The 12,710-nt window shown below is 49.4% G+C and overlaps 1 protein-coding gene across 1 annotated transcript in view; it reads right to left on the reverse strand.

Moving 5' to 3' along the window:
* The window catches only part of MTMR4 (myotubularin related protein 4), a 56,366-nt gene that overhangs the window by 29,475 nt on the left and 14,181 nt on the right, over positions 1-12,710 (reverse strand). The window contains exon 2 of the mRNA XM_036395104.2: positions 6,301-6,377. Within this exon, the coding sequence (XP_036250997.1) occupies positions 6,301-6,303 (3 nt within the window). The 5' untranslated portion in view covers positions 6,304-6,377. The remainder of the gene's footprint in view (positions 1-6,300; positions 6,378-12,710) is intronic.

Consider the following 12,710-nt stretch of genomic DNA (forward strand, 5'->3'; position numbering starts at 1 on the left):
ATGGTTACACTAGTTTCACTACTTAGGATTAAAGACTTAGAAGAACACATAGCCACACCTGCAGATAAGCCATGAAATCCCATTTCACCCTCGTGTTGCCCCACTCCACCATTTACACGGAGCACAGAGGGTGGATGTTAGGCATTGCTCATCCTTGGGGCACCTGAACCAGCCAGCACCCACAAACCAGAACACAAGAACAGAGGGTTATGGACACAAACAGAGGATTACACATAAGGACAGAGGGTTATGGATGAGGTTACAGATTTGTCTTGGCCAAAAGTGAGTGGCAGGCGAGGTGCCCTGCTCCTTGCAGGTGACCTTTGCCTGGGTCACTGGAGGGAATGCTGAGAGAAGACCGAGCAGCTAAAGCTGAAGGAACCTTTTATACTAGAGAGAAAGTGTGGCTAAAAACACTGTAGAGCCAATATTTATTGGGGTTTTGACATGTATCGGGGAAAAGCAACACAGCACATTTGGGGAACAGCTGAAGTCCGGGAGTCTCTTGGGCAGTGTGAGCACACATAGCTGTTAAGTGCACACAGCACAAGACCAGTCTCTAACACACAAAACCACTGACAAGGTAGGTAAGAGGTTTGCTCCAACCAACAGTAAGATTTTTAGGGCCAAGGCTCAGTTCAGGGCTTGGCACAGGAATTGTTTGCATTGTAACCCCCCTAAGCTGCAGCTGTGCAGGGTTAAAGGGCTGCTTGTCAGATCAGTACTCTGAATTTCCAACTGAAGCTGACCTGAACGTCCACAAATAGAACTTCTGCTTTCACTGAAATATTTCTGCACTTTTAGTATCAGAAAAAGACACACACACGACTTAGAAACTTCTGCCCAAGCACTGAGCCTGCTGCAGAGCAGAAACCTTGCTCTGAAGTTCAGTGGCTTCACAGACTTTCAAGAGGAACTTGATTCAGACTCTGCTTTCACTTCCTTCAAGAGTTCCCAAAATACCTGCCCTCCTTTCCCTCCAGTGACCCAGGCAAAAGCAGGAGTGGTGCTGGGCAGCCCAGCACAGGACTGCACAGTGCTCCAGACTCCTTAGCTGGCTTAGCCAGAGGGAATTCCTAAATGCCACCTCTGATGCCTCCCCAGCTGGGCTCTCTTCTCCACTGTCACAGAGGAAGAGAAAGGTATTTCACAGAACTGGGCTCCTCTGAGTGTTCTCAGTGTGTGTGTTCATGTAGGCACAGAGAGTAATCTCCTTCATCATCTCCCAACCACCCTTACAAGTGTTTCTCAGTTCTGAGGAAGAGAAGCTGAATATTATGTGGGCAGCATGTTCTTAAGGGCAGCTGGAAGTGATTCGCCCCTTTTCCCTCCCACTAGCAATGCCCACTGTTCCTATGCTGCTCCTCCCACCCCTCCAGACATCCCTGGATCCACACTGCAGGTAAACAGCTTGCAGCCTTCTCCTGAAGGTCCCAAAAGGGATTTAGAGGCTTGGAGATGATACAGCGCTTGGCAAAGATAGGACTGGCACTCAAGGGGCCATCCTGCAGCCTCCAAAGGAGATGATATTCCTCATGGAGACACACCTACATGCACCAGGAGCCCTGCAGCACAGGGTTCCCAGGGAACATCTGGTCCCACTTGCCCAAGGAATCTGCATTGGAGCATGGGACAGGCATCAGGATGCTGAAATCTCTCTTGTGGTCTGGAGCCAGTCAGCATCCTGAAATGAATCATTTTGCCAGTGGCTGGTCCAACTTTCTGCAAGTTTGGGAAAGTGGGGGCGAGGGAGCAGTTAATTCCCACCGGGCCAGGTCCCTTCTAACCCAAACCATTCCATGATTCTAAGAGAAAAACTGCTCTCATTCACTGCAGGGAGTTGCCAGCACACCTGACTCAGCCTTCCACAGACATGTACACCCTTCCCAGCCCTGGCGTAGCTTTATCCTCTATTTCTTTTTGGAACCACAAATAAAATTGCTCTCTCCTTAGAAGGCACCACACCCATCTCTTCTATAGATTAAGGGTGGGCTTCTCCTCACCCCAGCACAGGCCATCATCCTACAGATGGAGGGGAGGGGAGGCAAGGGCTGGCAGAAATGTGCATGCACAGCCCTGTCCCTAATAGCACATCCACTGCACAGACTGCCCTGATCTGCCTCCAGCTGGAGAAAACCGACAGAAAAATTGGCAGGAGCAGGTGACTGCCCTGGAAAGGGAATTCCAGGACATGAGAAGTCAGTGGGAGCCAGGGAAGCTCTGTCTGACAGCCAGGGGCACCAGCAGCAGAGGGGCCATCAGGATACTCTACTTTAGATCCTTCCAGGTCTGAATATTTATTTTCAGTGATGATCAAACTAGGAACTGGTTATCTAGGTCTTTTTTTTCCAGGTGAGATGGGGAAGGAAGAAACTTGCATCATTTATCTTATTCTAAAAGTTAAAATTCATTCTCTTTCTGCCTGGCAGATGCCTACATTGGGTGAGATGAGCTGCCCTCAGACATGTATTTCTCTCTCTCCATAAGCTGATGCTGAGACTGATGAGCTGTGGCCAAAGGCACTTCTTGTTCTGCCTCCCCTGCTTCTGTTGCACAAAGGGCATCTTTGTTTCAGGTCCCCTTACATAAATAGTTAATTTCCTCAAAGGCTAGGGAGGTTTGTGGGTGAACTGAAAGGCTGCTGTGCCTGAGGTGGAAACAAACCCTTAAGCCTTTGCAAAGAGAAGTTACTGTTTTATACCCCATAAATCAGGATTGGGATGGTGGGTGTCATCTTTTAATCTGGATAGAATGATAGAATAATTCATAGATCTGTAATACTGCATTTGGTATTTGTTCAGAAAGGTGCCCAGAGGTGAGCATGGAACTGAACATGCAGCAAGAAACCTTTGAGGAGAGGGACAAAAGGGCACAAGTCATGGGCTGTCAGCTCCATGCACCAGCACAAGGGGATGAGGGGTGGCTGCCAACGCCCACCTCGGGTAAGTCATGGGCCCCTCCACAGGTAAGAACCAGAACAGGTAAGAACACAGTGCCAGTATCCCAGCAGGCAGGAGAGGGAGCTGAGCACTGAGTGCCAGCAGAGCACCTGCACCAACCCACCTGCCAGATTCGTTTTAAGTAATGTATTAAGGTACTAAGTGCTTATTGGGGCTCCATTAGCCAGAGATCAGGATTAAACCAACACTAGTGCTGTCTTCAAGGTCATCCCCATCAGCAGCTAGTTTTGGGGAAAAGTGGGAAGAGTTATGCAATCCAAGCTGTTAACACTAGACCACGAATGTGGAGCAGCAGAAAGGGAAGCAGGTCGTGAGGCACATCTGGGGTGCTGCTGAGTAAGGGCAAAGCTTTTGGGCCTGCCCTTGCTAACCACAGGACCCTGGTGCGGTGGCCTCAGCCTCCCGTGAGCACAGGGAATTAAGGAAGCACTCAGTGTGGCTGCAGGGAACAGGGATCCAGCCAGCCCCGAGGCACCCCCTAACCCACAGCCCACCTCCAGCCCTCCCTGTGACTAACTCAGGAGCCACAGCCCTCTGGAGAGGTCACAGAAGGACTCCAAGGAGGCTGTCAGGAGTTTCCATCAGCTCTCTGCCTTCAGCTGCTGACAAAAGCTCAGGTAAGGGGGTGGAGGTAAGTGCTTTTTTCTACAGCTTGCAATTACAAGTTGCTTTCCCTCCCTTGCCATGGGAGACAAAAAGCCCATAGTCTCTTCCCAAAACAGTGGGTGAAATGGGAAGGGCTTTTGGTGGTTGGTTTATTTTTTCCAAAATGAAAAAATAATTTTTAAAAAATCACAAGAGCATTTTAATGAAATATTTAAAAAAACAAACCCAACCTTCTCAGAAGATCCTTTAAAATGGTAAAGGCATCTTAGGGTACTGATAAGGAAACCCTCTCATGCAGAAGAAATCAAACAATGATTACACCCAAGGGTGGGCAGGGCCAGGTCAGGGTAAGGTGTGTCCAGACACAAGAAAGGAGTTCAGGGAAAAGCAAAGCTTCCATGTTTTAAAAAATCCAAAATTCCAGTCTCTGCACTCAAAAAACCAAACAAAAAACCCCAACAAAAAACCAACAAGAAAAACAACAAAAATCCAACCAAGCAAACCAAACCCTGTCCCCAAAAAACTTCAAACCCCCCCAGAAAAAAACAAACCACAGATCCAGGGAGGGGTGATGAGAACAAAAGATGGCTTTGCTACAAAGAATTTAAAAGGCTCTTCAGATGTCTATGGGGAATGTGTGGAGATCTACAAAAGGGGAGGAGATGCTCACAGGCAGCACCACACTTTATTGTTATTCCCAATACAAAACCAGCCAAAACAATATGGGGCTGGTTCCAAAACAAAGCAAGAGGTGTTTGGCAGCACAACTCTGACACAGCTGCAAATCTTCACCTGGTTTTTAAAAGCCTGATGATTTCATGGAAGGAAAACCTACCAAGGGCTCATAAAACATCAATAAATAGTTTCTGGATTACCAAGTCCCTGAGCTGCAGGTCCTGCTAGGTGAGAGCACACACCTGAGTCACAAACCCCTGCAGCATTCACTAGGCCCTGTCACTCAGGTGTCTGACCAGCCTTGCCCTCAGGGGCTTAGTCTGGCCTTCTCTGTTTTTCCTGGGGAGATTTTTGATGCATTTTCCATGTGTTTATTCCCATTTTTTCATTCATATCTGGTTACACCTGCATCCCTCTCACCTCAGTCCCACCCACAGGAGCCATTGGGTTTCACGCCTCCAACGTGACACCAGGGCAGCTCCAAGCTGAAGTGTGAGGCCCTTTCTCAGGTTTTGACAGGTGAGGACTTTCACCTCCCCACCCCAGACTAAGTTCCTCACCCTGCAGTGTGGGGATCAGTTCTCCCAGCAGAAGCACAGGAAATCTTGAGGCAGCATCAGAGAGCATGAGGACAGGGGCTACAGCAAAAATGCTGAGTGTGTAGCTACTCAAGCTGAGAGCTTAACTCATGCAGAGAGCATGTTTCCTTTCCTATTCCAGTTGTTAACAAAATACATCGGGGACAATCCCTCAGGAGACGTCACCATTTCCTCAAGCACTCTACCAGATTTTCATCTTTTTTTTTCTAATGTGTTTAACCTAAATGTTCATGTCCTCAGTCTGAATTTCCAGCCCTTTGTCTGTCTCTACAGTTCTCCTCAGCACCTCTTCCCCCACATCAACACGAAGCTGGTGCTGGTCCATGTCACTGCAGCAAGTTCAGGCTCTGCCCACCCACAGCCCACATGCAGATCACCCCTCTTCAAACTACCCCCCTCAGGACACTCTCAGCACATCTTTCAATATTCCCAGTCTCCAGCTTTTTCCTCCAGCAGATCCCTTGTATTTTGGGTTATTTCTTGCTGGTGGTATTAGAGGCCCTTTATCCAAGTTTATCAGCAATCTGGCTGCTTTGGCTGTGGTTCAGATTCTTTGCTACCACATTTTTCTGTGACTAATTCTTGTGAAATTTCTGCTTCTTTGGTGGCACCAGAGCTGTTATTAACATGCTGTGAAATCCTTCACTGAGAGGCGACAGAGGAACACAATGAGAAACACCAGCAGTAAGTTTTAAAGAAAAAATAAATCAGTAAGCCACTGAAAAACTGGATGACTATGTCAGTAGCACAGGGAGGCAGAAGGGGTTTCAGTCTTACTTTTTTTCCCAATATATTCCAGTAAGAGATTTAGGAATAAATGTCTCCTGTTAACAGCATCTTGATGACAGTGATAAATCCTTTCTATTATATTATTGTATATAATACACAATACTGTTGCACTCTTCTTGCCCATTCTTGTATTTCTTCTCCTACATTTAGCAGCAGTACAAGATTTGGACACACAAAGAACAAGACCACCCACAGAGGACAGAGGCAGACCAGATTCATGGAATCATTAGGGTTGGAAAAGCTCTCTAAGATCAATGAGTCCAACCATCCCCAAAGCACTGCCAAGGCCACCACTAACCCATGTCCTCAAGTGCCACATGCACAGGGTTGTTAAACCCCTCCAGGCACAGAGACACTGACCCTGCCCTGGGCAGCTGTGCCAGGTCTGCACAACCCTTTCAGTGAGAAATTTTCCCAAAATCCACCCTGAGGCTTCCCTGGCCCAGCCTGAGGCCGTTCCCTCTGCTCCTGTCCCTGTTCCCTGGAGCACAGCCCGACCCCCCCGGCTGTCCCCTCTTGGCAGGAGCTGTGCAGAGCCACAAGGGCCCCCCTGAGCCTCCTTTGCTCCAGGCTGAGCCCCTGCCCAGCTCCCTCAGCTGCTCCTGGGGCTCCAGACCCTTCCCAGCTCCTCAATGTCCATCCTGTAGAGATGAAATAAGACATGGACTCACCATCCTCAGACACCGTCCAAACCCTCCTGGTTCAATCACAGCTCAGTCTCTTCTTGTTCTTCTTCTACAAGTCTCACCTGCAGCAAAGAGGAGACAACCCAGAGCAGAAGTTTAGCTTATACGAATTTAGTTAAGAAATTGAATTTACAGGAATGGTACTTCAGTGTCAACACAGAGGGGGAAAAAAAAAATCAAGACCCCCGAGGCCAGTGCCCAGTCTCTCCCTATCCCTGCCAACCTCTGCTTTGTGCCCTTTCCAGGAGCTGCTGGAAACCAGATTCAGCATCAGGGGGAGCCACCAAATCCTTTTGGTCACTCACTCACACAGCACCCAGGACTTGTCACATAAGCCTACAAGAGCCTGTGCCCCACAAGCACAAAACCCCCACTTTGGGGGAACACAGGAGGGAGCTGAAGGAAGACTTGGTCATTGTGGTTCAAGGACCTGGGGAAGATCCTCCACAGGAAACTTGAGTGTTTGGAGAAGATCACTGTGGTCCTGGGAGGAAAACACCTCTAAAACCAATTGGGTCCTGCCTGGGAGGTGGGGCAAGATGCAAGCACTCCAAGTACCAGGAAAAAACAGCAAGTCCTTCTGCCAGCTTTGCCCTGCTTGAGGGAGGTTACATGAGGCATCTGTAGGAAGGAGAAAGCCAAGCAGCAAGACTTGAACAAGGTCCTGCTCCAAGATCTTTTCCAACAGGACCAGATGCTCCCACAGGTGATCCTGGGAACTCCATGGAGGAAGAGACCCTTCCTCAAAGTTTTCAGGTGTCTCCAAGATCAGTTGATCACCAACATCTCTCTCATCTGCCCACACTTTGCCTCTGTTTTGCTCTTCCAGCCCCCCAGAGGGGATGGAATTATCTACAATTAAACGCTGGCACCAGGGATGGGCTGAGCCCTGGGCACTCCTGTCCTGGTACTACTCATGTGCCTGAGCAGCCTCCCACTGCCCCATCCCTGGCAGTGTCCAAGGTCAGGCTGGATGGGGCTTGGAGCAGCCTGGGATAGTGGAAGGTGTCCCTGCCTATCGCAGGGGGTGGGATGGGCTTTAAGGCCCCTTCCCACCCAAACCATTCTGGGATTCTGTGAAACAGCACAGAAATCTGCATGTGTGTGTCCCAATGTTTTTTAAATACAACATTTTAAACAGGGATCTTCAGTATTTCAGTGTAGGTTGAGGATGGCTCAGAGCTCACCAACCCAACCTGATTTCTGCCAGTTCCCTGTAGCATGTCAGAACTCCAGGAATGCTCAAGGTCTTCCGTAAATTTTGCCACCATTAATTTTAACCTTTCTCCTCCTCAGGTGAAATACAAATGCCAACAAACGTGCAATTGGAGATTATCTAAACATCTCACACAACACATCCCAGCTGGGAATCCCCCTCGTTCCACCACTCAGGAATTGTGTTGGCTACAGAAGAGTTCTGAATACCTGCCCAAGGCTTTCCTTTGCTCAGGGATTTCCTTCCCAGCCCATAATTAAGTCAGGTTTGACACCCACACATCAGAAGGCCAAGCTGAATGCCAGCATGGAGGAGTCATTGCTGAGATGTGATTCCCACAGTGAGGCAGCTGCTCCCACCCTGCTCCTGCCGTGCCCAGGCTGGAATCGTTATCCTTGGCCTTTCAGATCATCTCTCAATCCCGTGATGCACTTGACAGGAAAGGACAGGAGAAAGGCATAGGAGGTCGGAAAGGACTCCAGTCTTGTGCAATGTATCTCTACATTTAATTCTTATCTTTCTGGGGCCATGGAGCTGCTCTGAGGGCTGGAGCCCGACAGGGAGAGTTGGGGGTGTTCACCTGAAGAAGGAAAGGATCCAGGGAGAGCTCAGAGCCCCTTCCAGAGCCTGAGGGGGCTCCAGGAGAGCTGAACAAGGCATGGAGGGACAGGACACAGGGAATGGCTCCCACTGCCAGAATACAGGGATGGATGAGATGCTGGGAATTGGGAATTGTTCCCTGTGAGGGTGGGCAGGCCCTGGCACAGGGTGCCCAGAGCAGCTGGGGCTGCCCCTGGATCCCAGGAAGTGCCCAAGGCCAGGCTGGACAGGGCTTGGAGTAGCCTGGGACAGTGGGAGGTGTCCCTGCCATGGCAGGGGGTAGAACAAGATGATAAGTAAGGAATCTTCCAACCCAAACCATTCTGTCACATTACCTTACATTTAAAAGCAGATCAACAAGTTCCAGGAAACTATGAAACTGTGATTCCCACACATTGGGAATCAAATTTCCTATGAAAACAGAAAAAAACAAGCAGTGCACTATCACCCTTCAAACCCAGATCAGTCTGGCTCTTTTGAACTATAAAGGCCTTTTTCCCACTACTTAGCAAATAATCTCACCTATCAGACTTCACAGAGGAAAGAGCCTCCAGCAGGAGCTACCAGGAGAGTCACTGCCAACCGGTGACTTGCAAGTGATGCGAGAAGCACAATTAGTTTGTAGGTAAGAAAGGGAAGAAAAATGTTAAATATCCTTTTTTTCACTAAATCTGAAGATACTTGAATTATTGACAACACTGAACAACAGGAGTACTGTTCCTGCAGTGTGCTTTGGACCAATCTATGCAATCATTGCTAATGGCCAGTGCGGTTTCTCGGTTCCTTCCTTGTACAAGTCAGTAATGACCAGAAACTGAAACTCTGTGGCTTCGTCATGACTGAGGAGGCTCCTCCTCACTCCCAACCCCCAGCTCTCTGGACAGCCAGTTGCCCAAGAGGAAGGCAATCCATGGCAGCAGGACTCCTGGCCCCATGAGCTCAGCCTGCTGGAATGCTGCTGCTCCTGTGTCCCTAGGGCCTTCCTGCTCCAGTGGGAGCAGGGACAAAACTGAAGGGATTCCTGAGGATTAATGGAGTGAGAAAAAGCCAGGAGATACTACCAAAATCCAAGTGCTGCTTGTACCTCTGGGGAGCCTCCAGCCTTACCCGAATGACACTCGGCCCAGGCCACCAGGCAGTCTTGCTTGAGCACTTGTACAGCTCCACGTGCTCCTGTGCTGGCATCTCAAATGCATCCCTCTGTTTCAGGGCTGGCCATGGCCATCCTCCTTTCAAAGGCTGCTGTGTCCCACTGGCTGCTGGCTCTGCCCCTGTGGCCTCTAGCCCAGGGGTCTCCAGCCCTTGGGAGAGTGGTGGTAGCTCTGCACCCAGCAATGATGTCCAGCACCTCTCTGGGCTGCACCCACCAACTTCTCCTGTGGAAGTCAGGTTTGGCACCTCAAGGAGCTGCCTCCCATGCGAGAGGCTGGATTACCCTAAAATCCAGGATAGAAGTTCTCCTTAAAAACTTGGTGACAGGGGATGGGCTGGGGATGGCCACCTGCTATGCCAAGGTGGAGGCCGATGCTACAGAATTAAATGAAGAAGGGACCAGGGACAGAGAAAGCCAAGACAAGAAGGATAGCACTGAAAAGAAGATAAAAGAGAACAATGGCCTTTCACACACAGATGGAATCACTTAATCACAAAATGCTTTTGATTAAAAGGGACCTTAAAGGTCATCTTGTTCCAGCTCCTGCCATGGGCAAAAGCAGGTTGCTCCAAGCCCCATCCTGCCTGGCCTTGGACACTTCCAGGGATCCAGGGGCAGCCACAGCCTCTCTGGGCAACCTGTGCCAGGCCTGCCCACACTCACAGAGAAGAATTCCTTCCCAATACATCTAACCTAAATTTCCTCTCTCAGTTTGAACCCATTCCTCCTTGTCCTGTCACTGGCACACCAATAGGTCATGTCGAGTTTTTTCATGTTCAGTCACCCCAAAGCCCAGAGCCTCAGGCTTTTCTGCTGCTGTGCAGTCACAGGCAGATCATGGGGCCAGTAGCCGCCTGCCCTCCCCATAGCTCACTGGAGGGGGCACAGGAGGGAGGCACTGGTGCTGCTGGTGGGGCTGGTAAGGTGATGCGACCCAACACTGCTGGGCTAGGGGAAGTAGAGAAAATAATTAATTTCTCTTGGGCATTTTTATAGCTTGTAACCTACTCTGGAACTCTCAGTCTGGGAGACAAACCCTCAGATAATAAAGCCGTGTCAGAGTTGAGAACACTCGTAAAACTCTTCATTTGCTCTCCTGTAGCCTCCTGCTTGAGTGACTCACACCACACTTCCTTATGCAACCACTGCTGCCTCTAGGGATCTTTGGCCCTCCTGGTGAGAAACAGAGGGGGAGGGACTGGAGCAATGTGGAAACCTCTGTCCCCATTCCCTGCAGATGGTGGAAGATGCTGCTGGAAGAACCTGGCCAGGACCACCAAGCTCTGCCTGCATCCTCCAGGATGCTCAGCCTTCATCCCTGGCCAGACTGTCACACACACACCAGGAAAGGACTGCTCCTTTTCCAAACGGCAGCTCTGGCCTGCAACACGCAGGTCCCCTCTCAGCTGCAATCCAAGCCAGGATGTGACAGGAACTGGGAATCGCAGCAATCCCCACAAACAACTGGGCTGTCAAAACCCAGGAGAATCATTTCCTATCCCTCAGGTCTCATGGAGGAGCAACGAAAGCATGGTGCTGTGAATTTACAGGAACCTCTGAAAAAAGCTGAAAGCCCTGCTTCTAGTACAGTGGGATGAACAAGTGTGGGGAACACAGAATAATGAGGAACAGCACCCGATCCCTGCCATCACTGCCAGCACAGCTCGAACAGGGGTCCTGTGGGAAGGAGGGAGGGTGCCCATACAACATACACACATGGAGCTGTGGGAAGCTGGGAAAGGGAGCAAGAGCTGGCTAAGGCTTCCTGGTTGCAGCAGTGTCATGGGTGCCCCAGGCGAGGTGGGTGGCCCCTGGCAGCTCCTCACTCCCTGCTAGGAGACTCGATTTTAATTGCTCATAAAACTCCAGCCATTGTTTGCAGTTGGAGCAGAGCTCTCTGCACTCAGCATCTGCCCCAGGCAGAGATTTTTGCTTTAATTTCAGCTAAAATGGTAGAGTTGGTGCTGGTACACGTAAAGGGGAAGAACAAGTCCAATATTAAACAGGGGATGTTAGAAGGAAAAAACCAGGAAACCTATTAGCCTTATTGTGATCCCAAGTGAAACAGAAACAGCTATCTCAAGCCTCCCACTAATTAGAGGCTAAAAATGTAATTGTCAGATCTCACAGCTACATGCAAAGCAGATTGTATAGGCTGGTCTTTGTTATTTTAAACAAAATCACAGCTAAGAGGGCTGTTTCTAATGATGGCCATGACCAGCTGCTCTTCAACAACAAAACTCTTTTACTGCTGAATAACTATTAAAAAGAAAAGATCAGGCTACCAGAGCCTCCAAATGTCACAGCAATACGAGATGATGGTGACAAGTTGCCAAAGTATTCAGACTGCTCTGCAGCATGAAGGGATAATATATGGTCTAACCAAGGGGAAGGGCTGAATTCCAGGATGAAGAATTACCCATGGATGAAGGGCTGCTGGAAGTCCAGATTAGAGGATCTCACAGGCATCCCCATATGAGCTGCTCAGCAGGGGACTGGCAAAAAATCCACCGCAAAAATATATAATAGCAGTGATGAGAGAGGGGACTGATGGGTGGCACTTCTGTCCCCAGCACTGCTGGGACCATGGCTACAACTGCCAGAGCTCAGCCAGCACACTTGGAGCAGGAAGACCAATGCCATGTACTGATCCAAAGCAAAACCAGCTCACCTATGCAGCTTAAAAACCCAAAGATAATAAAATAAAAGAATTCTTCAATATACTGCAGTATTTATGCTAAGTATTGGTCCTGCTGACAAGGACAGATCTCAATCAATTACTGGTGGATGAAGTTTCAGAATGGAATCAATTCCATCAAGCTTCTGGGAAAAGTTGTCCTTTTATTGCTTGGAGTGTTTAAAACTCCATTAAATAGCTGGTTTTAGTCCAGGTCTGAATACATGAATCTCCATAGGCTCTGGGTAAGCAGAGCTGCCCATGGCGCCCTTGGCACACCCCAACCTCCAGGTGCTCTTCCCAGGATCAGTGACTTGGGCTCACAGACTGAGTCGCATGTTCAAAGTTATCCTACCTGGGAGATGTGGGGAGGACAAGAGGAATTACCCCAGGGGAGGGGGCCACCTGCCATTACACTGCATGGCCCATCCTGAGTTCCAGGGGATGGCCTCAGGCCAACACAGAGCAAGACATGGCCACTGCCTCACTTAGCCCATGGCACAGAACCACATCCCACCCCACCTCACCCACAGCCACCAGGAGAAGGTCACAACTTGCAAACTCTTCCTGGCTGTCCAAGCCAGGAGTCAGGTCATAATTAAAATACCCTGAAAGCATTTTTGTCCATATTTCAAAGTAATCATGACTTCTTTGAAGGCTGCTGAGGCTTCAGCTGAATTCCAAGTGGGAACATCTAGGTTTCAAACACGGAATTGTTCCCAAGAGCTCAGGCCAGGACACATAAATCA

The sequence above is a fragment of the Molothrus ater genome, chromosome 21 (assembly GCF_012460135.2).
Source record: "Molothrus ater isolate BHLD 08-10-18 breed brown headed cowbird chromosome 21, BPBGC_Mater_1.1, whole genome shotgun sequence".
Lineage (NCBI taxonomy): Eukaryota > Metazoa > Chordata > Aves > Passeriformes > Icteridae > Molothrus > Molothrus ater.